The sequence below is a fragment of the Chlorocebus sabaeus genome, chromosome 19, assembly GCF_047675955.1.
Source record: "Chlorocebus sabaeus isolate Y175 chromosome 19, mChlSab1.0.hap1, whole genome shotgun sequence".
NCBI lineage: Eukaryota > Metazoa > Chordata > Mammalia > Primates > Cercopithecidae > Chlorocebus > Chlorocebus sabaeus.
The window spans coordinates 21,533,567-21,558,808 of record NC_132922.1 but is presented as its reverse complement, the minus strand read 5'-3'; the positions used below and the strand labels follow the sequence as shown (position 1 = coordinate 21,558,808).

At 56.3% G+C, this 25,242-nt stretch overlaps 3 protein-coding genes and 1 long non-coding RNA gene across 7 annotated transcripts in view; 2 read left to right on the top strand and 2 right to left on the bottom strand.

Annotated features, from left to right (window-relative positions):
- EWSR1 (EWS RNA binding protein 1) overlaps positions 1-393 on the top strand; it is a 31,251-nt gene extending 30,858 nt beyond the window's left edge. For both annotated transcript variants that reach the window (XM_007975305.3, XM_007975303.3), the window contains exon 17: positions 179-393. In XM_007975305.3, coding sequence (XP_007973496.1) covers positions 179-218 — 40 coding nt within the window. In that variant the 3' untranslated portion in view covers positions 219-393. The remainder of the gene's footprint in view (positions 1-178) is intronic.
- A 5,608-nt stretch (positions 394-6,001) lies between these two features.
- On the top strand, positions 6,002-12,101 carry GAS2L1 (growth arrest specific 2 like 1). Of its 2 annotated transcripts, none has more exons than XM_007975311.3 (6): positions 6,002-6,505; positions 7,434-8,085; positions 9,763-9,870; positions 9,962-10,058; positions 10,151-10,322; positions 10,782-12,101. In XM_007975311.3, exons 2-6 carry the CDS (start codon positions 7,453-7,455, stop codon positions 11,815-11,817), a joined length of 2,046 nt encoding a protein of 681 aa, XP_007973502.1. In that variant the 5' UTR covers positions 6,002-6,505; positions 7,434-7,452; the 3' UTR covers positions 11,818-12,101. The 2 variants fall into 2 exon arrangements, with proteins under 2 accessions (XP_007973502.1, XP_007973503.1); XM_007975312.3 differs by having other exon boundaries at positions 6,374-6,505; positions 7,406-8,085.
- Positions 12,102-12,248: 147 nt separating this feature from the next.
- On the bottom strand, positions 12,249-15,061 carry RASL10A (RAS like family 10 member A). 2 transcript variants are annotated; one of them, XM_007975314.3, is made up of 3 exons: positions 14,325-14,993; positions 13,144-13,268; positions 12,249-12,861 (listed from the first exon to the last, which is right to left on the bottom strand). In XM_007975314.3, exons 1-3 carry the CDS (start codon positions 14,541-14,543, stop codon positions 12,594-12,596), a joined length of 612 nt encoding a protein of 203 aa, XP_007973505.3. In that variant the 5' UTR covers positions 14,544-14,993; the 3' UTR covers positions 12,249-12,593. The 2 variants fall into 2 exon arrangements, with proteins under 2 accessions (XP_007973505.3, XP_007973504.3); XM_007975313.3 differs by having other exon boundaries at positions 12,489-13,268; positions 14,325-15,061.
- A 7,752-nt stretch (positions 15,062-22,813) lies between these two features.
- LOC140709113 (uncharacterized) lies at positions 22,814-24,765 on the bottom strand. Its single transcript, XR_012089496.1, has 3 exons — positions 24,656-24,765; positions 23,138-23,201; positions 22,814-22,911 (listed from the first exon to the last, which is right to left on the bottom strand). It is a non-coding gene; the product is annotated as an uncharacterized lncRNA (long non-coding RNA).
- Between the last annotated feature and the right edge of the window lie 477 nt (positions 24,766-25,242).

Here is a 25,242-nt window from a genome sequence, read left to right as displayed (position 1 = left end):
CTGTGGGCCACCAGGCACATGAGAGGACAGCCCCTCCCATCTTGGTTGGAGCAAGTTCCCATGGCGCTAGGAAGCTTGTGCCAGTGCTTGGGAGGAGTCAGGAAGGGGCACCTGGGGGCTCTGGAAGGGCTTCCTCACCCCTCCCCATTCTAACCAAAGAGCCCTCTTTGCCTTGCAGAGGCGAGCACCGTCAGGAGCGCAGAGATCGGCCCTACTAGATGCAGAGACCCCGCAGAGCTGCATTGACTACCAGATTTATTTTTTAAACCAGAAAATGTTTTAAATTTATAATTCCATATTTATAATGTTGGCCACAACATTATGATTATTCCTTGTCTGTACTTTAGTATTTTTCACCATTTGTGAAGAAACATTAAAACAAGTTAAATGGTAGTGTGCGGAGTTTTTTTTCCTTCTTTTAAAAATGGTTGTTTAACTAAGACTTTAACAATGGGAACCCCTTGTGAGCATGCTCAGTATCATTGTGGAGAACCAAGAGGGCCTCTAACTGTAACAATGTTCATGGTTGTGATGTTTTTTTTTTTTTTTTTTAAATAAAATTCAAAATGTTTATAAACAGTTATCCTTCTCGGCCTCTGTTCCACAGTCACTGCGTGTCTGCTGGGAGCGTGCTCCCACCCCACCCAGGAGAGGGGTGCTTTCCAGATAAATGTTTTGTTCAGGGGTCGTGTGAGGTGAAATCTAAAGCGGTTGTGACATGGAAACAGACTCTGGCCCTGACGCACCCTCAGAGACCCACTAGTGTCCAAAGGTTCAAGGAGAGACCCAAGTAAGGGAGGCACAGGAAGAACTGGAAATAACTGCCTTCCGTGGGATCAGGCACTAGGAGCGTCTAAGGGGCTGCTCCCTCAGGTGAGGGACAATCCCTCTCAGGCGGACTGGGTCGGGCCCTCTCATCCCAGTGCTTCTGGACAAGTATTGCGTACACCTCTGCTGTTCCCCTGGTCATTTCCTGTGCTAGTATGTGTTTGATTCTCTGCGTTTGGAAAACCCTCCCTTAACCAGCCATCATACACCTCCCTCCAAACCATATTCCTGGCTCTTTCTACAGGAAGCGCATGGAAAGAGCCATGTCTGCCTCCTCCCTTTCTGGAACCCACTTCATTCTTTGCCAGCACTAAAACACCTCTCAGTCACCAACGACTTATAATGTTGCCAAATCAATGGTCATTCCTTCTCTGTTCTATCTCCTTCATTGCTTCCTTTTTCTTCTATCCCTAAATGTGGGATGGCCCCAAGGCTAGCATTGGGTTCCCTGCGCGCCACACTGCCTGGCTGTCCTTCCCATACTCTGGCTTCAGCCCTTTCTCCCTAGGGCAACTCGGCTTGGGTGCATGATGGGTGTAGAGCAGGGCTTGCTCCTGCCCCATCCTCCCTACACCCCAGGTCAGCAAACACACACTTGCCCCAAACCTTAGGGTCATCCATGACCCATTCTCAAACCCCAGCCCCCAACCTAGCTCTCTTCCAAATCCAGGACAGTGCAAACCACCACAGCCCCCCACCTCCATGACACCACCTCACTGGGTTCCCTGCTTCTCCTCTCAGTGTCTCCAGCCCGCCCTTAGAAGCCAGACCAAGGTTTGTGGTGGGTTTTGTTGTGGCTGGAAATGGCCTTGTTCTCCCCAAGGCTGGAGTGCAGTGGCACAATCACAGCTTCAACTGAGCTCAAGCGATCTTCCCACCTCAGCCTCCTGAGTAGCTGGGACTACAGGTGTAGCACCCGGCTAATTTTTTTGATGCTTTTGTAGAGATCAAGTCTCACTGTTGCCCAGGCTGGGCTAACCTTGGGCTCAAGTGATCATCCCACCTTGGCCTCCCAGTGCTGGGATTATAGGCGTGAGCCACCACACTTGGCCCAAACCAGCTAGACACAGGAGGTCGTCTCCAGTCTCAAAACCATTTGGTGGCTCCAAGCATGCTTGCCATGCTTCAAAAGACCCCTGGGAGCCCAGTTGCCCTGCTCTGCCTTGCTCACCAGTCCAGCACTGTTCCTCAAGGGGCCAAGGACGCTCTCACCTCAGCCTTGATGTGTCAGAGCCAAGGTGCACACACACCTATGAGGCCCAAACTTGACTAGGAAATCACTGGGCCCCTGTGTCATGCCAGGCATTGCACTAAGTACCTCCATGTGTTTAATTCCTAATAACCTTCAAGGCAGGTAACACAGGAGAGCCACACCTCAGCTGAGATGGGAACAGAGAGGTCAAGGGAGGATTTGCCATTGAGAGGCCGAGTTGAGCTAAGGGTCGTTGCCCTCCAGACCCCGCACACTCACCCTCCCACCACCCACTGTACACAGGCACCTGCTTCTGAAAGGACGGGTGCTCTGACATGACCCGCATGCTGCCAGCACTAAGGGAAGACAAGCAGCCTGCTCTGAAACTGCTGCTGCACAAGCATCCGTCAGACTCTGGCATTGCATAGGCTCCCCAGGAGTACCCTTAGTCCCTACCTTGAGAGGGGTTTGTCACTGGCATTAAATAGCCCTGGTAGAGACGTTTACAGCAGGTAGGTCTATTTTTGTCAGCCCAAAGAAACTTCTGGACTCCTCTGGGCACAGATGCCCTCAGGCAGCATGGATTGCAAGCCTGTCTCAAAGGGCTGCATGAAGCTGGCTGGTGTCAGGGCATGAAGGAGGTGGGCAGGGCAGACAGCAGAGCAGGTCGAAAGGCTGGCATCTATCCCACACCCTGCTCAAACTCCTCAAAAGCACCTAGACTAAAAGTTTCCAACACAAACTTGAGGTCCCACGAGGCCATACGGCACAGGCCTGGGCAAAGGTGGTGGGGTCCATAGGGAGACTGACCTATGCCCGCAGGGAGTGGCTCCCCTGCTCGACAGGAAAGAGCACAGGGCTGCAGCAGCAGCTGTGGGGCCAACAGTGCAGTCTGTGACAGGGACGACAGCTGGTCCTCATGCTGTCCCCTCCTGCCCCACTCCTGACAGATCTGCTGGGCGTACGGCCGGCAGTGAGGACATTGTGATGCAGGCAGGTTGGAAAGAGCCCACTTGGGTTTTCCAATTTTGCGTCTCTCTTGTGGAGGGCACTGGAGGCAGCTCGGGGTCACCTGTCCCACAGCCAGAGCAGGAGCTGACCAGCCGCAGTCATTGGAGCTGAGCCCACGCCTGGACACAGCAGCCGGAAGCCTCCTATGAGTCCCTCACTCATCCTGGGCTGTGCTCAGAGCCTCAGTCCAGGCTGGAGAACTTAGGAGTTCTAATCCAACCAGCGCCAGAGGTTCCTGGAGCTGCCTGGTAGCAGGGCTGTAGCCCACAATGCGAGTTTTGCTTGAAACTCCACAGCCATCGTCTGACCTCTATCGGCAACCAAGGCCAAGCAGGCTGCTGGCTGGCACCCAGGAGTGGGTGCGAGAAACTGGCTATGTACCCTCTGCCCAAAGGCCAGAAGGAGCCCATATGGGAGCCACAGCATTCTGTGCACAGAGGGGGGTGGCTTCGAGCATCTGTACAGATGGGCTTAGGGTCCCTATAGCCCAAACCTCCTGTCTCTCCAGCAGTTTCTGTGGTTTCTCTTGGTCCTGCAAGGAACAAGGGAGACCATGCAGAGGCTGAGGCTTTCCCAGACGTGGCCCCATGGGCCCTGGGCCACCATACGACAGAGGGGGTCAAAGCTGGGGTCCACCATGCCCTGGGCCATGGGTCTGACCCCCCAGTGAGGTCTGTACCATAGCAACTACATGTCCTACAATCAGGTGGAGGCTGTGGTCTAGAACAGGCCTCATCACCGGCCACAGAGGGAGGAAGGAATCTCTTTATAATCCCTCCTCCCCAGAGAAGTGGACATGCTGAGCCAGGCCACACTGAGTTGGGTAGTGGTATTATTTTTCACAACCCCATGATGTGACTACTACTACTGTCCCATTCTACAGATGGTGCCACTGAGGCTCAGGGAGCTTCACTATCCCACCTAATGACCAATGACAGAGCCTGGGTTCAGTCCAACTTCACCCGTGTCCACAGCCCCAAAATGGAGCAAGGTAGGTATAAGCAGGAGTCAAATGCCTGCACAGCTGCTGGTTACACACATCCCGTGCCTTCTCTGGGCCTCAATTTCCCCAAATTGTAAAATGAGAACACCTAAGAGTATCATAGCTCATCGGGGTATTTTGAAGATGAAACTGTTAAGTGTCCACACCCTGATTCACCCCCACCCCAAACCTACAACCCTCCTCCACCTCCAGCAGCCCTCCCCTCCCCAGGTGTTAGCACCCCCGCCCTCCCAGTGCTCAGCCCTGGGAGTCATCCTGGACCCCGTTCTCACACAACCAATCCACCAGCACATCAGCTCTCCCCTCACGATACAGCCAGAATCCAACACCCTCTCACCACCTGGTTTCCTCTGAGGCTCCAGCTCCTGCCTTGGCCAACCACAGCAGCCCCAGGGAATGTTAAGACCTAAGCCAACCACCCCTGCTCTAAATCATTCCATGGCTCCCATGTCCTTCAAAAGAGGCACAGCCCGCAAGGCCCTGCTTAACCAGCCCTGGGGTCTCTCTAATCTCTCTACCTCTTCCCTCACCCACCTCCCTGCACTCCAGCCTTAGCCACCTCCCCAGTCTTCTTGAGCATGCTGGACACATGCACACTTTGGGGCCTTTGCACTGACCGTTCCCTCTCCCCCTCCAGATATCCCTGGGCTTCCTCCCTCATCTCCCTTCCTGATGAGGGATTTTAAGTTGCAGTCCCCCTCACACTCACACCCTCACCCAGCTCCCTCCCCGTCTCCCCTGCACCTCATCCCTGTCTCTGCCCTGGGGCTGCCTCCCTGCCACTGGGACAGCAGGCCCTGAGAGCTGGCACTGCTTGGTTCCCTGTTTTGCTGTTGATTTCCAGTGCCCAAAGAGACCCAGCACACAGTAGGTGCCATGCAGGTGTCAGCCTTGAGGATTATTAATTTCTGCCTTCCTCACTGGAAGAAGTGCCATGCCAGGCACTGAGGTGAGAAAACAACTTTGAAAAAGTCACACAGGCTCATGCCTATAATCCCAGCACTTTGGGAGGCGGGCGGATCGCCTGAGGACAGAAGTTCGAGACCAACCTGGCCAACATGGTAAAACCCCATCTCTACTAAAAATACAAAAAGCCGGATGTGGTGGCTCACGCCTGTAATCCCAGCTACTCGGGAGGCTGAGACAGAAGAATCACTTGAACCTGGGAGGTGGAGGTTGCAGTGAGCCAAGATGTAGCCACTGCACTCCAGCCTGAGCAAGTGGCAGAGTGAGACACTGTCTCAAAAAAGAAAAGAAAAGAAAAGAAAAAATCACAAGGACTCTGGGATGATGTCTGTGAGTGCCTGGCACCAAGAGGCCTGGCTAACAATAGGTGCTCAACCAATGCTGCTGATCCGTGGACCAGGGCGTCATCATAATTATGTTCAAATCCCGGCTCCACCAGCTGCTCTCCTGATGGCGCCCTGGTTGGGCATGAGTGTCCCTCACAGAGGTGACACGCCAGTCCATTCAGGTCAAGGGCGCAGAGCAGTCTTGGTAGCACACAGTAGGAGATTTATTGGAGCTCTGAGCCTGGCTGTGGTTGGCAGCGCTTCCCTGTAGGCCGGCCCCGCCCGTGTAGCATGGCTGCCGCCCAGACCCGCCCGGCGTCCCGCCCAACCCAGCCGGCAGCAGCAGGGGGCAGGATTTCCCGCTGATCCCGGCGGTCTGTCCACTGCAGTTTAAAAAGAGCCTAGTGGGGCTTAACCCTCCCGTGTCCGGCGGGCCTCCGATGCCCCCGTCCCCTGTTCTGTGCGGAACTCTGGCCTTGGCCATCTACCTACTTCTCTAAGTCTCAGTATCCTCATCTGTAAAACCGGTTCCCCTCATCTCAAGGTCAAAACCGAGCACTCCGTGAGCACAAGGAGCCCTCAGTCACCAGGGCCATCCTCCGCTCCCCGCGGCGGTGCCGGTTATCTGGCCAGGGGAGGTCCACCCGGGAGGAGGTGACTTCGCAGCCCCCAGCCGCTATCGCTTCCTGACTTCATCTTGGGAACAGGCCGTGCTGTGCGCCAGCCCGGGGAGCCCACCGTCCGGGGAGGCGGAGGATTAAAAGGACCCAACCTCCTCCCCAGGGGATCAAAGAGGTTGGACGGGGCCCCGGGTACTAGGCTGCGTGGGGGTGGGGCGCCTGGGCCGGTCGCAGTTGTCTGGGGACCCTGGGGCCCTCTGCGTCGAGAGCGCTTGAAGACCCGGGATTCCTGGCCCGATCGCGTGGGGAGACCCCAGCTCTTCCCCTGTCTGCCCCGCCGACTCGGGAAAGGGGCGGCCCCTTTAAGAGCGCGCAGCCCCGCCCGCCCGCTCCGGGCCGGATCCGAATTCCAGGGAGGCGGGGCGGAGACGGCGGCGAGGAGGAGGCCGCGGCGCGGGACAGATCGAGCTGCGGCTCGGGCGGCGCCTCCCTGCGGCGGGCCCGGCCCGGCTCCGGCCCCCGCCGGGGCGATGCTCCCCGGAGCCGCGGGATGAGCCAGGTGAGCGCGGGGACCCCCAGCACTCCCTGCCTGGTGCGCATGGACGGGGGCGGAGGGCCGGGAAGCGACGTCCGCGGCCTCTGTTCCCCGGGGCTGTGTGACCTTGGGCGGCCCCGCGCCCTCTCTGGGCCCAGGCCCGAGCACCGGCGGGGCCTGCGGAGGCCGCTCTGAGTCCTGGCCCAGCTGGCACCGGCCTGGGGCGCTCGGGAGGCTTCTTGGAGGAGGCGGGGCCTGGCCCTGGCCCCGGATCGCCGAGACCGGCCACGCTGCGCCGCCTGCACGCCCGGGCTCCTCCACCCACAGCTCTGCGACCTTCACGAGCTCGGCCCTTTCTGCGCCTCAGTTTCCTCATCTGTAAAATGGAGATAATGCCTCCGCCCGCTCAGCCCTAGTGCGGTTGTGCTGTTACGCTATTGCTGCTGCTATGTTGTTGTTAATGATGGCACAGCCCTTATGGAAGGGGGCCAAGGCAGGCGCGGGGACCTTCCCGCAGGACGTGGGGTGGGCACCAGCCCTGAGCCATGCACATAACCCACTCTGAGGTCAGGACCTGGGTTCCCTTCGTGTCCTCTGGGGGCCCTAGCCGTTGCCTTCACTTCTCTAGGTCCCAGCCCTTCACAATGGGCACCTCCCTGCCTGAGAGGGAGGCCCCAGCCAAGCCCCAGTTTGCACCCCAAAAAGTCACACAGCAAACACTTAATGGACCTTAAGTTTATAAAAATTATCCCATAGAGTCCCATGAGGCAGGGAATGTTACTGTACCCATTTCGCAGATGAGGAAACTTGGAGCACCGACATTTCCCAGAGCCAACATGTAAACCAGGCATTTGCCCTAAGTGACAGACTGGTGCAGGTGGCCAGCAGCTTAGTTTGTACTGAGCCCTTACTGCGTCCCCACAGCGATCCTGACCTGTGTTCCTGCCTACAGTGACTCGGCGGGTCCGGGCATGGCGGACCCGGTGGCGGGCATCGCGGGCTCGGCGGCCAAGAGCGTGCGGCCATTTCGTTCCAGTGAGGCCTACGTGGAGGCCATGAAGGAGGACCTGGCCGAGTGGCTCAATGCCTTGTACGGCCTGGGTCTCCCGGGTGGTGGTGATGGCTTCCTGACGGGGCTGGCCACGGGCACGACTCTGTGCCAACATGCCAACGCCGTGACCGAGGCTGCCCGTGCATTGGCAGCTGCCCGACCGGCCCGAGGTGTGGCCTTCCAGGCACACAGTGTAGTGCCTGGCTCCTTCATGGCCCGCGACAACGTGGCCACCTTCATCGGCTGGTGCCGCACGGAGCTGGGTGTGCCGGAGGTGCTCATGTTTGAGACTGAGGACCTGGTGCTTCGCAAGAACGAGAAGAGTGTGGTGCTGTGCCTGCTGGAGGTGGCACGGCGTGGGGCCCGCCTGGGCCTGCTTGCCCCACGCCTCGTGCAGTTCGAGCAAGAGATTGAGCGGGAGCTGCGTGCTGCACCCCCAGCCCCCAACGCCCCTGCTGCTGGGGAGGACACCACTGAAACCACCCCTGCACCAGGGACTCCTGCCCGTGGCCCCCGCATGACACCCAGCGACCTGCGCAACCTCGACGAGCTGGTGAGTCCCCCAGCACCAGGCGCCAGGGACCCGACAGCACAGCTAGTGCCTGCAATCTGTCCCTGAACCTCCCAGGGTCCACCCTGCTATCTGCAGAACAGCCTGCCCCACAAAAGGAGTGCACATGTTGAGCACCAAATCAAGGAATGTATACCTGACCCCAAGGAAATGGGTAGCCCACAGAGAGGGAGGTGCTGGGGAGATGACGCAGCCCAGCCGGGCCTGGGACAGGATGCGGGCTCCTGGCACGATCCTCCCTCACTTTGGGTGCTAACTGTGCCTCAACTGAGCTTGTGCATTCCTTCTTCTGGGGGACTGCATGATTGGGGCGCCTCCTCTGTGCCCTCCCTGCACTTAGTCTTAGGCAGATGTGCCCAGAACCTCAGGGAGGCTCGAGGTTGAGTGGGTGCTGTGATGCTCAGTTGAGATGAGGCATGGAAAGCCCTGGGCAAGGTGCCTGCCACACAGTAGGTACCCCGGGGGGCTCTGCAGATCTCCCCACTCCCCAGGCACCCTTGGGAAGCCTAGCCAGGTTGCTGCTGTTGCTGGGATGAGGATCCTGTTTGGAGCTGCAGGATTCTAAGCATAGAAGGTGCCGGGCCCTGCCCCCAACTCTCTTCTCTCCCAGGATGTGGGTGGCCCCTGCCACCCCCAACGGCTGGACCAAGAGTTTCCTTCTTATCGGAAGGTCAGGACTACAATGTGCCTGCCTGGGAGGCAGATAGCGGATGGCAGTGGGCAGAGCCTGGGGCCCCACCCCCTGTCCTGGGCCAGGGTCACTCAAGGCTCCACCTGCTTATTTCCTCTGGCGGCACTGCTGCCGCTGTGGGCAGGGAGGCGGGCAGGGCTGCCCACATAGCCAGCTTGGCAGCTCTGGCTCTGGTGGGGCGCTGTATGTGGTACGTGCTCACCCAGCCAGTGGCCTGTGTGTCCCACGTGTCTGTGGTACCCCTCCGCATCAGTGCCCACCCAGGGGCATGGGACCCCCTGCGCCTGTGTCCTACAGCCCGCCTGGCCTTCCTGTGGGCCCCAGCCTTCTTGTCTGGGAAGTGGGTGAAGGGGGAGTGAGGACAGGCTCTGGGGTTTCCCCAGCTCTAGGAGCTGTGGGATGTTCCTCACTGGGTCTCAGACCATGGCATGACCACAGCCCCATCATCTCATCCTGGGAGCTCCCTGGGCCCAGAGAGCCAAGAAGGGGGAGCTGGTAAAAGGTCACGTGTGGGCCGGGCGTGGTGGCTCACGCCTGTAATCCAGCAGTTTGGGAGGCCGAGGTGGGCAGATCACCTGAGGTCAGGAGTTCGAGACCAGCCTGGCCAACATGGAGAAACCCCATCTCTACTAAAAATACAAAATTAGCCAGGCGTGGTAGCACATGCCTGTAATCCCAGCCGCTCGGGAGGCTGCGGCAGGGGAATTGCTGGAACCTGGAAGGCAGAGGTTGCAGTAAGCAGAGATCACAATGTTGCACTCCAGCCTGGGCAACAGGAGTGAAACTCCGTCTCAAAAAAAAAAAGAAAGAAAAGAAAGGTCATGTGTGGAAGCTGTATCCCATCTGGGGTAACACTGCCTCCATCCACTTCCCTGGAAGGCCTGACTTCCTCCTGATCCTGGAATGGCTGACATTAAGCCCCAGGAAGAGGACTTGACCTCTGACCCCTACCCTCTCTCTGGCCTCAGGTGAGGGAGATCCTGGGCCGCTGCACCTGCCCCGATCAGTTCCCCATGATCAAGGTCTCGGAGGGGAAGTACCGTGTGGGGGACTCGAGCCTGCTCATCTTTGTGCGGGTAAGGGCCAGGGGCCGCTCTAGTGGGCAGCAGCCAAGGTGGTGGGCTGCCGGGCGCCTGGGGCACAGCCATGACCTGCCCACGCCTGCAGGTGCTGAGGAGCCACGTGATGGTGCGAGTGGGTGGTGGCTGGGACACGCTGGAGCATTACCTGGACAAGCACGACCCGTGCCGCTGCTCCTCCACCGGTCAGTGCCGGGGTGGGGCTGGGGGTAGATGGGCAGGGGACTCGCTTGTGTGGCTACGTCCCTCACATGCTGCCTATCCTCTCTCCCTGCAGCTCATCGCCCACCCCAGCCGAGGGTCCGTACCTTTTCTCCGCAGAGGGTGTCGCCCACTCCCAGTCCCCGCCCTGCTAGCCCAGTTCCCGGGAGTGAGCGCCGGGGTTCCCGACCTGAGATGACTCCCATTAGCTTACGAAGCACAAAGGAGGGGCCTGAGACCCCGCCCAGGTGAGATGCAGGAGGACGAGGGGTGAGGGTCCAGAGGGTTGGGGGGCGTCAGCCCTGGCCTGCATGACGGGTTGCCTGTGCGCCAGAGTGACTCACACCCTGGGAAAAGTTCCCGTGGGTGGGGGCGGGCCTAGCTTCCCATCTCCATGGCAACACAACCAAACCAACACAGCTGGGGCGGGCCCTGTGGCTGGGCGGCAGCCAGTCCAGCTTTTGCTTCCTCTGGCCCGTTCTTTGAAGGGGGGTGTCTAGAGCCCAGGAAACTTCTTCTTCCGTGGTTTTTGGGGCCCTGGGTGGCTAGAGGAAGCTGCTCACTTCTCCCTGGAAGTCCCCAGGACAGACCGATGCCCCTGACAGCCCCGTCCACCAGCCACATACCCTGCTGTTCCTCTCCCTGCCTGTTCTGTATGCCAGTCCTTCCGTGGTACCCCATTTGTCTCTCTTGTCCCCCTGCCCCAGGCCCCGGGATCAGCTGCCCCCCCATCCCCGCTCCCGCCGCTACTCCGGGGACAGTGACTCCTCAGCCTCCTCCGCCCAGAGCGGCCCCCTTGGTACCCGCAGTGATGACACAGGCACTGGCCCCCGGAGGGAGCGACCCAGCCGGCGGCTGACCACAGGCACCCCGGCCTCTCCGAGACGGCCTCCTGCCCTGCGCAGCCAGTCCCGAGACCGGCTGGATCGGGGCCGGCCCCGGGGGGCCCCAGGAGGCAGGGGAGCCCAGTTGTCAGCCCCCAGCCCTGCCCGGCGGGCCCGGAGCCAGAGCCGCGAGGAGCAGGCTGTGCTGCTTGTGCGCAGGGATCGAGACGGGCAGCACTCATGGGTGCCAAGGGGCAGGGGCACTGGGGGCTCGGGCAGGAGCACCCCCCAGACTCCCCGTGCCCGCAGCCCTGCAGCACCCCGGCTTTCACGGGTCTCCAGCCCCAGTCCAGAGTTGGGCACCACACCGGCCAGCATCTTCCGCACACCCCTGCAGCTCGACCCGCAGCAGGAGCAGCAGCTGTTTCGGCGCCTGGAAGAGGAGTTCCTGGCCAATGCCCGGGCTCTTGAGGCTGTTGCTAGCGTGACTCCCACTGGACCAGCCTCTGACCCAGCTCGGGCCCCTGACCCTCCAGCTCCTGACTCTGCCTACTGTTCCTCCAGTTCCTCCTCTTCGTCCCTCAGCGTCCTGGGTGGCAAATGTGGCCAACCTGGGGACTCTGGCCGGACGGCCAATGGCCTGCCTGGGCCGCGAAGCCAAGCCCTTTCCAGCTCTTCCGATGAAGGCAGCCCCTGCCCTGGCATGGGGGGGCCACTAGATGCACCTGGGAGCTCCCTGGCTGGCCCCGAACCCTTGAGGACCTGGGCACGGGGTCGGATGGACACACAGCCAGACCGTAAACCCTCACGCATCCCCACGCCTCGGGGCCCCCGCCGCCCCTCCGGACCCGCAGAGCTTGGGACCTGGCATGCCCTGCACTCAGTCACCCCAAGGGCTGAGCCAGATTCCTGGATGTGATGGACCAGCTCACTGTCCCCAGACCCCATCCCTTCTTTTCCTTTGTGGCCTTAACCCCTCTGCATCAGGGAGCCCCCTCTGCCTCTTGAGTACCAGACCTCATGGGACCAGACCCCTTGGGACCACATGGCACAATGGGACCTCTGTTGTACATTCCGATTGGGGGATGAGCGTTGCTATTTAATTACTAATATTATTGAATGCCTTAGAGGAGGCCGGGCCAGCCCGGTGTCCTGAAGACCTGTGGCCCAGCAGAGCCTCTGACAGTAAAGTTTTGCTCCAGCCACCTGTCTGTTTCTTGGGGACTCCGCGTTGGGGCCGTTCAGACCTTTTCGAGGACCCTGAAGTTAACTGCCTGGAGGTCAAGCCTGGCAGCTCTGACCTCTAGATTTAAAGCGTTATCCCGCCCCGCCCAGAAATCCCAGGTGCACTCAATTATTTTCCCGTTTATTATCCTGCGATAGGAGTGGCATAAAGAATATGTCCAGTGAAGCTCCAGGAGCAGGCCTCGCGTTTCCAAATTCATAGCCAAGTCCTTTCCATCCAATGGGACTGTGACCCGCTGAGGTCCCAGAAAGGACTGGTCATCTCCAATGGAGCTTGGGACCTGGTTGGGTCCAATGAGGTTCAAAAAGGGGCCCGTCGCTTAGGCCTCATCCAATCAGGGCGGAGATTGCCCTGTCCAGTCCCAGTGAAGTTGGGCGATCCTGTCCAATCCAGGTCCCTGGTTGTCCCAGTCACAAGGTGGGGCCCATGGATGGTACTGTCCAATTGGGTCACATGAGGCTGCAGCGCGCTGGATGCAGCGCCCCCTGCAGGCGCAGGGCCGGGTGTGCAGGGCGCGCCCGCACCAGAGCGCAGCGCAGCAGCTCGCGGAAGAGACGCAGCACGTGCCAGTTGTACTTGGCCGAGCACTCGAGGTAGCCGCAGCGCCAGCCCCTGCGCACCAGGGCGGCCAGCGCGCGCCGCGGTCCGAAGCGCAGCCGCTGCCTGTCTCGCTTGTTGCCTACCACCAGGATGGGCGCTTCGGGCGCGCCCGCCGGCCTGGGGGCCGAATGGAGATGAGAGACGCGGTGCCGGGGACCCCACGGCCGGAGAATTCCCCCAGTGGGTATACACACGCAGGCGCATTCCCTTCTACAGCCAGAGGCCCTCCCCGAACTCCAGGCCCATGTGGGCAAAAGAGCACATACAGCTGAAGACCTTCCCACGGGCGAAGGCCTAAGACCCGGCCCACGACTTTGGGAGACCCTACACACTCCCCTCAGGCAAAGGCCGGGCCAGACCTGCCCTAGCTCCCCACCGCCAGACCTGCCGCGCCCCCACCTGGTCTCCGCGATGCGCTGCCGCAGGGCCTTCACGTAGTCGAAACTGTCCGGGCTGCAGATGTCGTAGACGAGCACGAAGGCGTCCGTGTCCTGCAAGCTCCAGTCCTTAGGGTCTGGCCACTCCTGGGGACAGGAGGCCAGGGTTTGCGGAAGCCTCCTTTCCACTCTCCCGCTCTCGAACCCTCTGCAGGGGCCTGGACGCTAAACCTAGTTCATCCTCAGGCCAACATCACCTCCATCCAGACCTCTGCGCCCCTCCCCCAAGTTTCCCGGGCCCTGTCTCCTCATGACTACCAGGGTAAAATTTTCCAAATCGTGCCTGGAGCCTGTCAGCCACCCTCCTACATCCTTGGTCTCCCCTCTGTTTACCCAGAATCTTCCTCTTTTCAGCTTTCCCCAACTCGGTTCAGGCCACTCTCCTCCCTAGATGCCTTCAGTGTTTACCACTGCCTCTAAGACTAATTCCAAAGCCCGTGGCCGCCCGGAGCCCCGTGGTCCACCACGCCCCCACGTTGTCAGCTGTAACCGTTTATACCCCTGGCGTAAGCACCTGCTGGTCTTTCCACCTGCTATGCTTTTGCCACTCCCTTTACTCAGAACTTCACTCGGTCTTCCAGGTTCAGCTCAAATGCCACCCCCTCCAGGAAGCCCTGCTTAATCCTGTCTGCCCTTTCTTCTTCACTGCTCTAGGGTCGGAGGTCTGTCCTTTACTTTGCACAAATTACTAAACGAGCCTTCGCTCCAGGGCACAGGAATGAGGGGGCAGAGAATGAACCCCTCCACCAGCCCCCGTAGTAAGTACACCCCTACCCCTGACCCCAGTCTCTCCCATTGTAGCTCTGCTCAAGGCCCCAAACACAAAACGCCACACTCCCGGAAAGGCACCGCTATGCACCACCACGAGCTGCTCCACACCCCCCAGCCGAGGCAGGCAAGGTGGAGGCGCTCTCAGGAGCAAGGGAACCCCCCTGGGCAAAATCGCCCTGCCTCCAGCCTGGGCTTGGGAGTCTCCATGTCGGCGGGAAGGGCTGAAACGCAAGTATCCCAGGAAGCACACACATCCCTCCATCCCGGAGCACAGCCAGGCGCCCGAGGCCTCCACGCGGACACGCACGTGTGCACCGAGCACACACACCCCTCACGCTGTCACACGCCCCTGCCCGCTCCTCGAGCCGCTACCTCCGGACCCCCAGGGCTCGAGCCGGGGCCAGCAACGTCGCCGTCGCGGATGCTTAAGTCGTAGACGGCGCCGTCGAGCAGCACCGCGGGTCGGTAGAGGCGGGGCCCGTCCGTGGGCCGGTGGCGCTCGGGGTAGTCACCGAACAGGAACTGGCGGATGATGGCCGTCTTGCCCACGCCCGGAGCGCCTAGAACGGCCACCCGCAGGCTGCCCCCCATGGCCGGCCGGCGCTGCCGCTCTCCGCTCTGGAAAGCCTCATGGGCCGGCGCCGCGCCGTGCGCCCCCCGGCCGTGCGCCCCGCGCGCCCTGCCCGGTGCGCCCCGGCCCCGCCGCGCTTCTCGTCGACCCCGGAACACGGAGACCGGAGAGGGCAGGCCCGAGGCCGGAGCTGGCGGCGGGAGGGCGGACAGACAACGGAGTGGGCAGACAGGTGGCGGACGCGCGAGCGGCTCGGGCGGGTGCCGAAGCTCGGGAGAGAGCAGACCCGGAGCGGCGCTCAGACACTGCCTCCGCTCCGCAGCGCCAACCCAGGTGCCGGCGGCCGCGCGGGGCCCCGAAGTCCGCCCCCCTCGCGGCACGGGTCCCGCAGCGGTGCGGGACGCGGGGGGCAGCACTGCCTCCCGGAGCCTCTGTGCCTCTGTCCTTCTCTGGCTTCCGCGCCTGGAGTCGCCGCCCCAGCCGGCGGCGCGAGCGAGCGGGGCCTCCCGGAGGCGGCGATGAGGTAACCGCCCGCCCCTCCCACCTTCCCCCACCGCCCAGAACGCCCCTCCCAGGAAGGGTTGCAGGAAGGTGACTGGGGGACAGAGATGCCGCAGAGAGCCCACCCCTCCCTTACCCCCTCCGCGTGTCCCGCTCCTCTCACTCGTTCCAAAATAGAAGCCCCTTCCCACCCACGGCCGCGGCCGCTCTTCCAAACACTGCTCGCCCCCACGCTGGCACCCGACAAGCCCTGGCCCCGGGGTCAGGCCGCCCGGGGTCCGAATTCGGGGGGCGGCTGTGTGACCTTGGGCGAATCGCCGCACTGCGCTGGGTCTGTGCTCCGCATCCATCACAGGCAGACTCCTCAAGAGGCTCCGACCTTTTCTTGAGAGCCTACTATGTGCCAGGCCCTTTACTAAGCTATTACCTACGTGATTCTCGAACCGACAGCCTCAGCCTGGCATCGCTGGTTGAGAGAAGAGGAAACAGGCCCCAGAGGGGAATCTGCAAGGTTAGAAGGGCAGTGGGGGGGCCCTTGAAGTCTCCTCTGAAGTCCCTCCTACCTTCCTTCTGCCCACGGGGGTAAATGGCCCACACTAGACAATATTCAAACGGCCGTCCTCGAGGGGAAGTGGGGACAGAAGGTGCCGAGACCACAGCGGCGTAGCCCCAGATCCCTGTCCCAACAAGGCTGGAGGTGACTAAATAGAGAAAGATCCAGAAATTGGCCCACTCCACCGCCCTCACTGCTAAGGTCACGTTTCCTGCGTGAGTTGCAACCCGTAGGTCCCCTCAAAGGGGTGCAACCTCTTCAAAACAGGCGCCCAGAGCCCAAGTTCCCCCTTCCTGGAGCTAGTGGAGAAGCTCCTGCCCCATCACAGCTTGGAAAGCCTAGGTTAGCCCAGCCCCCCATCCTCCGCCTCTGCTCTCCTCCCTGCTGTGTGGGGCTCCCACATCTCTGACCTGCACATGACAATGCTCAAGAAATGGCCTCAATGCACAGATACCTCTGCACTGACTAAGGAGTTCATTTATTCATCCCCTCAACAAATATTCCAACTCTTATTGCTTGTCAGGAGGCTGAAATGGATTTAAAAAACAGAAAACAGAAAAAAAAAAAAAAGTTCTGCTTTGGGAGAGAGGGTTCTAGAACACGAGATCTAGGGACTGTCAAAGCACAGACCCACCCCAGCCCAGGGGAAGTAGAAGAGCTAAATCCTGAAGCGGGAGGAGGCACAGTCTCCAGGGAGCCTGTCCATGATGACAACCAGAAAGTGTCTCCAGAACAATGGCTGTGCTTTCATCCTCTCATGCTGGATCAGGGACTGGGATCTGCTTTCACTCCTCTCCTCAGCCACTAGGGAGCTCAGAACCACCTCTGTCCAGTGTTCCAGGTCTTCTAGCTCAGTGAGTGGGGACTGCTGCCTTCATCTTTCTTTCCTACCATGATTTTTCCTTTCATTTGATGTCCTCTTTCACATTGTAACTTTTCAGACTTCTGGGTTTTGTTGTTGTTGTTTGAGATAAGGTCTTGCTCTGTCACCCAAGTTGGAGTGCAGTGGTGTCATCATAGCTCACTGCATCCTCAACCCCCTGGGTTCAAGTGATCCTCCTTGCCTCAGCCTCTCAATAGCTGGGACTGCAGGTGTATGCTATAACATCTAGCTAATTTGTTTATTTTTACGTTTTATACAGGTAGAATCTCACTATGTTGCCTAGGCTGGTCTTGAACTCCTGGCTTAAGCGATCCTCCCTCCTCAGCCTCCAAAAGTGCTGGGATTACAGGCGTGAGCCACCACATCCAGCCAAACTTCTGAGTTTTTGACTTTTCAGGCTTCTGGGTTTTGTGAGCTGTTTCAATTCCTTTGCGGAACAAGGCAAGGAGTAAATAACAAGGCACTCAGCAACACAACAACAAAACCCAGAAGTCTGAAAAGTTGACACTAGGACAGTCTTGTTTGTTTTGAGATGGAGTCTCGCTCTGTTGCCCAGGCTGGAGTGCAGGGGTGCGATCTTGGCTCACTGCAACCTCCACCTCCTGGGTTCAAGCAATTCTCCTGTCTCAGCCTCTAGAGTAGCTGGGACTACAGGCACACACCGCCACCCCTGGCTAATTTTTTTTTTTTTTTTTTTTTTTTTGAGACGGAGTCTCGCTCTGTCGCCCAGGCCGGAGTGCAGTGGCCAGATCTCAGCTCACTGCAAGCTCCGCCTCCCGGGTTCAAGCGAATCTCCTGCCTCAGCCTCCCAAGTAGCCGGGATTACAGGCGCACACCACCGCGCCTGGCTAGTTTTTTGTATTTTTTAGTAGAGACGGGGTTTCACCATGTTAGCCAGGATGGTCTCGATCTCCTGACCTCGTGATCCGCCCGTCTCGGCCTCCCAAAGTGCAGGGATTACAGGCTTGAGCCACCGCGCCCGGCCAAATTTTTGTATTTTTTAGTAGAGACAGGGTTTCACCATATTGGTCAGGCTGGTCTTGAACTGCTGACCTCAGGTGATCCAACCGCTTCAGCCTCCCAAAGTGCTGGGGTCTCAGGCCTGAGCCACCGTGCCTGGCCAGGACAGTCTTTTGTAAGCTCTTCTCAATGTTAGGCGCACTCCCACCTAACCCTGGGTATTCTTTCTCTGGAAAACCTTCCTTGCTTCTCCTTCTAACATTGCAAACAGAGCTGTGTGTGAGGCATCTCTGGCTCCCAGTATGTGTTTCTGGAACCCAGGCTCTTGGGTTCCAGAGTCCGGCTTTCTGAGAAGCCTGGCTTCATCTGGACCCAGAGCGTTCTCAGGAAGTGCTCAACTGGAGCTCAACCCCCAGTGACCACTCAGCCCCTTGTCTGCCGGGGCTTGGGGGAGGTCTCTAGGCCTCGTGGAGCCCCCCATCCACAGGGGCTGAGCTGAACCCTAATGGGAGTGTGCAGCCCTGTGCCAGGCTTCCCAAAGAAAAGCAGGCTGGGGGACTCAAGCTGCCTGTCTGCCTGGGATGTGGATTTCAGGGTTCTCTCATCAGTCCCCTCACTCCTTCCCCAAGGAAGGGCTGTGGGGCTTCTGCCTGCTGCCCCCCTCCAATCCCTATTCTCCAGGGGCCTCCTGGGCACTCCTTGAATGCCCCTATCCAGGGCTCCAGGGACCACCTGCCAACCATGCACACATCTTCTCCTTCAGCAGAGGAGACTGGCACTAGGCACACAGTGGCCAAGGTGGTCCTGCCTACCCTCTGTGGCAGGGAGAAAGAGACAGACACGCAGCTAGGCAGGGACAGGTGAAGACAGGCGCTCTGGGCCGGTTCAGGCCTGGGGAGATGAGGAGGCCCAGGGGAAGCACCAGCCCAGCGGCAGTTGAGGGGCTTATACTGAGCCCCAAAGGATCAAGCCACAGAAGGTGGGGAGGGCTGGGCAGGGGCAGGCACCAGGTGGGGAATTCTACTTTCTCCAGTTCATTGCCCACAGGCTCCTAACACCAGCCACCTGGCCTTCACCCATGTGCTTCTTCCTAGCTGGGCCTGATTCCGACCCATCCCTGGAGTCAGGCACCCCAGACTTCATCCAGCTCCCAGGGGGTGTTTGTTCTGGACTCCTTTGCGGGGCCACACCAGTGACCACTAATTATGGTCTGTCCTGGCCATGAATCATGGCTCCACACCACCAGTAACTCACCTCCTGGAGCTACGAATGGGGGGATCCTCCACAGCTCACATGCTTGGGGTGTAGTGGGGGGACATCCTCATGATGACTCTCACTGATCACAGCCAGGCAGGCTCTTGAGGGCTGGGCTGGTCTTCCAGCCATCAGGATACAAGGAGGCTGGGCAGGGCTGGGCTTCCAAGCCTCTGAAAGTTTCTTCTCTTGGGTTTGAAACCTCCTTCCAGAACTGTGTCATCTGTGCAAGTTACTTACAAGTTCTCGAGGTGCAAGTTCTCTGCACCTCGGGCTGGGATGCAGTGGCTGACACCTGTAATTCCAGCACCTTAGGGAGGCCAAGGCGGGAGGATCGCTTGAGCCCAGGAATTCCAGACCAGCCTGGGCAACGTAGTGAGACCCCATCTCTATAAAGAATTTTTAAAATTGGCCGGGTGCAGTGGCTCGTGCCTGTAATCCCAGCATTTTGGGAGGCCGAGACAGGGGGATCAAGAGGTCAGGCATTTGAGACAAGCCTGGCCAACATGGCAAAACCCCATCTCTATTAAAAATACAAAAATTAGCCAGGCGTGGTGGCAGGGGCCTGTAGTCCCAGCTACTCTGGAGGCTGAGGCAGGAGAATCGCTTGAACCCGGGAGGCGGAGGTTGCAGTGAGCCAAGATCGCGCCACTGCACTCCAGCTTGGGTGACAGGGCGAGACTCCGTCTCAAAATAAATAAATATAAATATAAATACATTATATAGAGATATATATATATATGAATAAATTAGCTGGGTGTGGTGGTGCACACACGTGGTCCCAGCTACTCGGAAGCTGAGGTGGGAGGATCACTTGAGCCCTGGAGGTCAAGGCTACAGTGAGCCATGATCACACCACTGTACACCAGCCTGGGCGACAGAGCAAGACCCTACCTCAAAAAAACAAAACACAAAAAAACAAAAACCACCTCTTCTTCTCAGCTTCTTTCTCTGTGAAGGGAATATTAATTTTCTGGACTTCACTGAGCTGTGGGATGCAATGAGATGATACAAAGAGAAAAAACAAGACAACCTGTTAAGTTTGGGGAGATAAAATTTGTACATATAAAACTTCCATTTTTATATGTAAATGGCTACAAATACAAAACATAATGGAGGCATATGTGTGTATACGTGGGTAAAGAGACACACATATATTTTCTAGCTATGTCAGCTGAGGGCCTGGAAGAAGTGACACCCAGTGGCATGAATACATCCAGCATCTAGCTCTTGTTTTTTTCCTTTTTATTTTTTATTTATTTATTTTTGAAATAGGGTCTCATTCTGTCATCCAGGCTGGAATGCAGAGGCACAAACACGGCTCACTGCAGCCTTGACTTCCAGGGCTCAAGCAATCCTCCCACCTTATCCTCCCTGAGTAGCTGGGACCACAGGCACACACCACCACACCCGGCTAAATTTTTGCATTTCTTTGTAGAAACAGGGTTTTGCTCATCTCAAACTCCTGGGCTCAAGCAATCAGTCTGCCTGGGCCTCCCAAAGTGCTGGGATTACAGGCGTGAGTCACCACGCCCGGCTGCTCCTGGTTTCTCTTTTCTTATTTTTTTTGAGATGGAGACTCACCCTGTTGCCCAGGCTGGAGTGCAGTGGCGTGATCTCAGCTCACTGAAACCTTGGCCTCTGGGTTGAAGCAATTCTCCTGTCGCAGCTTCCCGAGTAGCTGGGACTACAAGCGCCTGCCACCACACCCTGCTAATTTTTGTTTTGTTTTGTTTTTGAGACAGAGTCTCTTACTCTGTCAGCCAGGATAGAGTGCTTTGGCATGATCTCGGCTCACTGCAACCGCTGCCTCCTGGGCTCAAGCAATTCTCCTGCCTCAGCCTCCCCAGTAGCTGGGATTACAGGTATGAGCCACCACGCCCGGCTAACTTTTGTATTTTTAGTGGAGACAGGGTTTCACCATGTTGGCCAGGCTGGTCTCAAACTCCTGACCTCAGGTGATCTGCCCACCTCAGCCTCCCAAAGTGCTGGGATTACAGGCGTGAGCCACTGCGCCCGGCCTGGCCACTCTTGGTTTCTAATACTGTTCTGCAGTGAAAGGAACCAGGCTCCTTGGAGAGATGACTGCTTCTAGGGATGGGGCAGGACCAGTACAAGATGATCCTGGAGCAACTTATGGTGGCAGAAAGGAAGGAAGTGCCCAAAAACGAGGATGGTGGTATGTCACAGGGACATAGGAACCTTCCGGAAGGAGGTCCCAGTGGCCAAACCTGCAGCAATTCAAGCAACAAAGTAAATAATGTTATATGGGATTAAGCTCAGATTATAAAATAAATATCCATGAGTCCAAACTGATATAAATGACTGAATAAATAAATAAATAAATAAATAAATAAATAAATGTGATCATTCAGCTTGCTTGCTCCCAGGGAAAAAAAATACGTCTGAGAAGAAACAAGTCTTCCTTAAAGAAGAATTCCAAACACTTTCATGTAGCTACTCCCTGACCCCGCTTTCCAAAGTGTAAGCTGCATTTACTTATTTGCTTCCAAAGCATACAGAAAGGAGGATGGCTGGGCACGGTGGCTCATGCCTGTAATCCCAATACTTTGGGAGGCCAAGGCTGGTGAATCACTTGAGCCCAGTTCAGTACCAGCCTGGGCGACATAGTGAGACCTTCTCTCTCTCTACTAAAAATAAAAAAATGATAATAATGAACAAAATTAGCCAGGTGTGGTGGTGTGTGACTGTAGTCCCAGCTACTTGGGAGGCTGAGGTGGGAGGATCAATTGAGCTCCAGAGGTCAAGGCTGCAGTGAGTACCTCTGCACTCCAGCCTGGAGGACAGAATGAGACCCTGTCTTAAAAAATAAATAAAATAAAAAAGAGAGGGAAAAGTAACTTGACAGTAGAGAAAACTGCAAACATGCAAACATTACCTTGGCCAGGCGATCCAGGCAAACGTGAGGTGACAAGAAATGTTGATAGAATGTCACCCTGATTATGATGCAAAGGGAAAGGCACCTGTGTAGTATTTTTTCTAAAAAACCATAATCCCAGGCTGATCACGAGAAAAGCACTTGACAAAGCCAAACTGAGGGACCTTCTACAGAACGCCCAAGCAGGACTCCTTGAAACAGTCAAGGTCATGAAACACCAAGAATATCTGAGAAACTCTCACAGATATAAGGAGACATGAGTCCCACGTGGAATGTGGGATTCTGGAATAGCAGGAGGACATGAATGGAAAACTAGTGAAACACGAATAAAAAAACGAAACAGGCGGCCAGGCACGGTGGCTCACGCTTGTAATCCCAGCACTTTGGGAGGCTGAGGCAGGCAGATCACTTGAGGTCAGGAGTTTGAGACCAGCCTGGCCAATATGTTGAAACCCCGTCTCTACTAAAAATACAAAAATTGGCTGGGCGTAGTGGTGTGTGCCTGTAATCCCAGCTACTTGGGGGGCTGAGGCAGGAGAATCGCTTGAACCAGGGAGTCGGAGGTTGCAGTGAGCTGAGATCATGCCACTGCACTCCAGCCTGGTGACAAAGGGAGGCTCCATCTCAAAAAAAAAAAAAAAGAACTTTTACACGAAGAAAAAATATTACAGAGACATAAAAGAAAACCTGAATCAATGGGAAAGCATCTACTCCTGTTCTTTACATATAAAGAGCCAATATTGTTATTGACATCATTACAAGAAGGTCATTCTCCATAAATTAATGTAAACATTTGATGTGATCCAAATAATATGATCAATTTTTTTTAAAGACAAACTAGTTGTAAAGTTCAAATAGAATGAAATGGGAATAAGAGGGTACAAGAAGTTATCAAAACATGGCTGGGAGCTGTGGCTCACACCTGTAATCCCAATGACTTGAGAGGCTGAAGCAGGAGGATTGCTGGAGCCCAGGTGTTCGAGGCTGCAGTGAGCTATGATCGTGCCACTGCACTCCAGCCTGGGTGACAGAGTGAGACCCTGACTCAAAAAGTAAAAAAATGGTTGGACATGGTGGCTCATGCCTGTAATCCCAGCACTTTGCGAGGCTGAGGAGGGTGGATCACTTGAGCTCAGGAGTTCGAGACCAGCCTGGGCCATGTGGGGAAACCCTATCTCTACAAAAACCACAAAAACTAGTCAGGTGTGGTAGCTCTCACCTGTAGTTCCAGCTACTTGGGAGGCTGAGGCAGGAGGATCACTTGAGCCTGGGAGGTGGAAGTTGTAGTGAGCTCAGATCAAGCCATTGCACAACAGCCTGGGTGACAGGAGTGAGACTCTGTCTCAAAAATAATAAATAAAAATAAAAATAAAAGTTATCAAAACATGAATAGACAAATTATCTGGTATAGAACAGAGTCCAGAAAAACACCCAAATATATGTGGAAATTTAGAATATGATAAAAATGGCATTTCAAATCTGTGGGGAAAAGATGAATTATTCAGTAAATGGCATGGAGACAAGTGGGGAACCATCTGGGGAAAAGGGGAAGTTGGATCCCTACCTCATTCCTACAGAAAGCCCAGATGGAACAGGATTGAAATGCAAAAATGAAGAGCAGACAAGTACTAGAAAGAAAAAATTAAAAGAAAATTACATCTTAAAAAGCCCAATTTCAGCATGGAAAAGTAAAAAGCAGTAACAAAATAGGGAGGAATAATGGTAAATCAGTAAGAAAAAGATCAATAATCAGATAGAAAAATGGCCCAAAATGTGAAGACAGCTCACAGAAAGGGACATACAAGTGGCTCAAAAACATATGCAAAGAGACACACTGAAAACACGGGAAGGGCCAGGCGCGATGGCTCATGCCTGTAATCCCAGCCCTTTGGGAAGCTGAGGCAGGCGGGTTATTGAGCCCAGGAGTTTGAGACCAGCCTGGGCAACATGGCGAGACCCTGTCTACAAAAAAATACAAAAATTTGCTGGGTGTGGTGGTGCGCACTTGTAGTCCCAGCTACTCTGGAGGCCGAGGTGGGAGGATCACTTGAGCCTGGGAGGTTAAGACTGCAGTGAGCCGTGATCACACCACTGCACTCCAGCCTGAGCAACAGACTGGATTTTTTTGAGACTCTATCTCCAAAAAAAAAAAGGAAAAGAAAAGAAAGAGATAAAAGGTCAGGCGCGTTGGCTTACACCGGTAATCCAAACAATTTGGGAGGCTGAGGCGGGCAGATCACCTGAGGTCGGGAGTTCGAGATCAGCCTGGCCAACATGGTGAAACCCCATCGCTAATAAAAATTAAAAAAATAATTAGCTGGCTGTGGTGGTGTGCTCCTGTAATCCCAGCTACTCGGTAGGCTGAGGCATGAGAATCACTTGGGCCTGGGAGGAGGAGGTTGCAGTGAGCCGAGATTGCACCACTGCAATCCAGCCTGGGTGACAGAGGGAAGATTCTGTCTCAAAAAAAAAAAAAAAAAAAAAAGGCGGCTGGGCACAGTGGCTCATGCCTGTAATCCCAGAATTTTAGGAGGCAGAGGCGGTCGGATCACCTGAGGTCAGGAGTTCGAGACTAGCCTGGCCAACATGGCGAAACGCTGTCTCTACTAAAAATACAAAAATTAGCCGGTATGGTGGCGGGTGCCTGTAATCCCAGCTACTTGGGAGGCTCAGGCAGGAGAATCGCTTGAATCTGGGAGGCGGAGGTTGCAGTGAGCGGAGATCGTGCCATTGAACGCCAGCCTGGGCGACAGGGTGAGACTCCATCTCAAAAAAGAAATAAAAATGAAAAAATGAAAAAAAAAAAAGGCATGAGGACACTCTCTGTAATGGGTTAATAATGGAAAAACCTCTGCTATATAAGCCCAACATGTATTCTGTGCTACCATTTCTACATAAGGGAAAAATTCCACATTAGGCAAAGCTGAGTCTCTTTGGATAATGACATTGGTTTCCTTTGGGGAGGAAAATGAGGGAAAGGGGTAGATTTTTTACATCTATTTTGTCTTCTGGATTTCGAACCATGTGAATGTGTTACCTTTTCAAAACAAGAACAAAAATAGAAAATGCATCTTGGGTATACCTTCTGGTTCAGCAGTTCCGGGGCTGGATCCTATAGCTACGTCCCTGCCCATGCAGAGGGTGTTATGTGGGAGGTACTCGCTGCAGCATTGCTTAGGGTGCAGAAACAGCCTGAACGCCCCGCAGCAGGGACTGGCTAATGGTGGCCCATTCACACAAGGAAGCCTGAGGCGGTCTGCTCCTACAGATGGGGAAAGAGCTTCAGAAAGGACTGTCAGGTCAGAGAAGGGATGTGCTAGCAGTGCCTAGGTAGGCCATCATTCGTTTAGTAAATCTCTACATGGATTTGCTTATACACATGTGCAGAATATCCCTGGATGAAAATCGAAATCTAGCAACAATGTCTGCCTTTAAGGGAGGAAAACTAAGGACTGAGGATGGGGTGGGATGGAGAACTTTATTCTCTGTCTGGCTGACCTCACTCACCATGGTCCTGAATTACTCGCTCCATAAAAACAAACACAAACTACTAGCTGAAGATTAAAAATGTAAAACCAGGTCCCGTGACAGCCTTGGCAGTGTCTGTTGCACAGGGGAACCCATCAGCCCTTGGGTATGTGTTGGACCCTCCAGAAATAACTGGTTGCT

Coding starts and splice junctions, on each gene's coding strand:
- GAS2L1 (XM_007975311.3), top strand. CDS start 7,453: ATGGCGGACCCGGTGGCGGGCATCGCGGGCTCGGCGGCCAAGAGCGTG. Junction 10,059..10,150: donor GTGCCGCTGCTCCTCCACCG/GTCAGTGCCGGG, acceptor CTCTCCCTGCAG/CTCATCGCCCACCCCAGCCG. Junction 10,323..10,781: donor GGGCCTGAGACCCCGCCCAG/GTGAGATGCAGG, acceptor CCCCTGCCCCAG/GCCCCGGGATCAGCTGCCCC.
- RASL10A (XM_007975313.3), bottom strand. CDS start 14,543: ATGGGGGGCAGCCTGCGGGTGGCCGTTCTAGGCGCTCCGGGCGTGGGC. Junction 13,269..14,324: donor CGAGCCCTGGGGGTCCGGAG/GTAGCGGCTCGA, acceptor TCCTGTCCCCAG/GAGTGGCCAGACCCTAAGGA.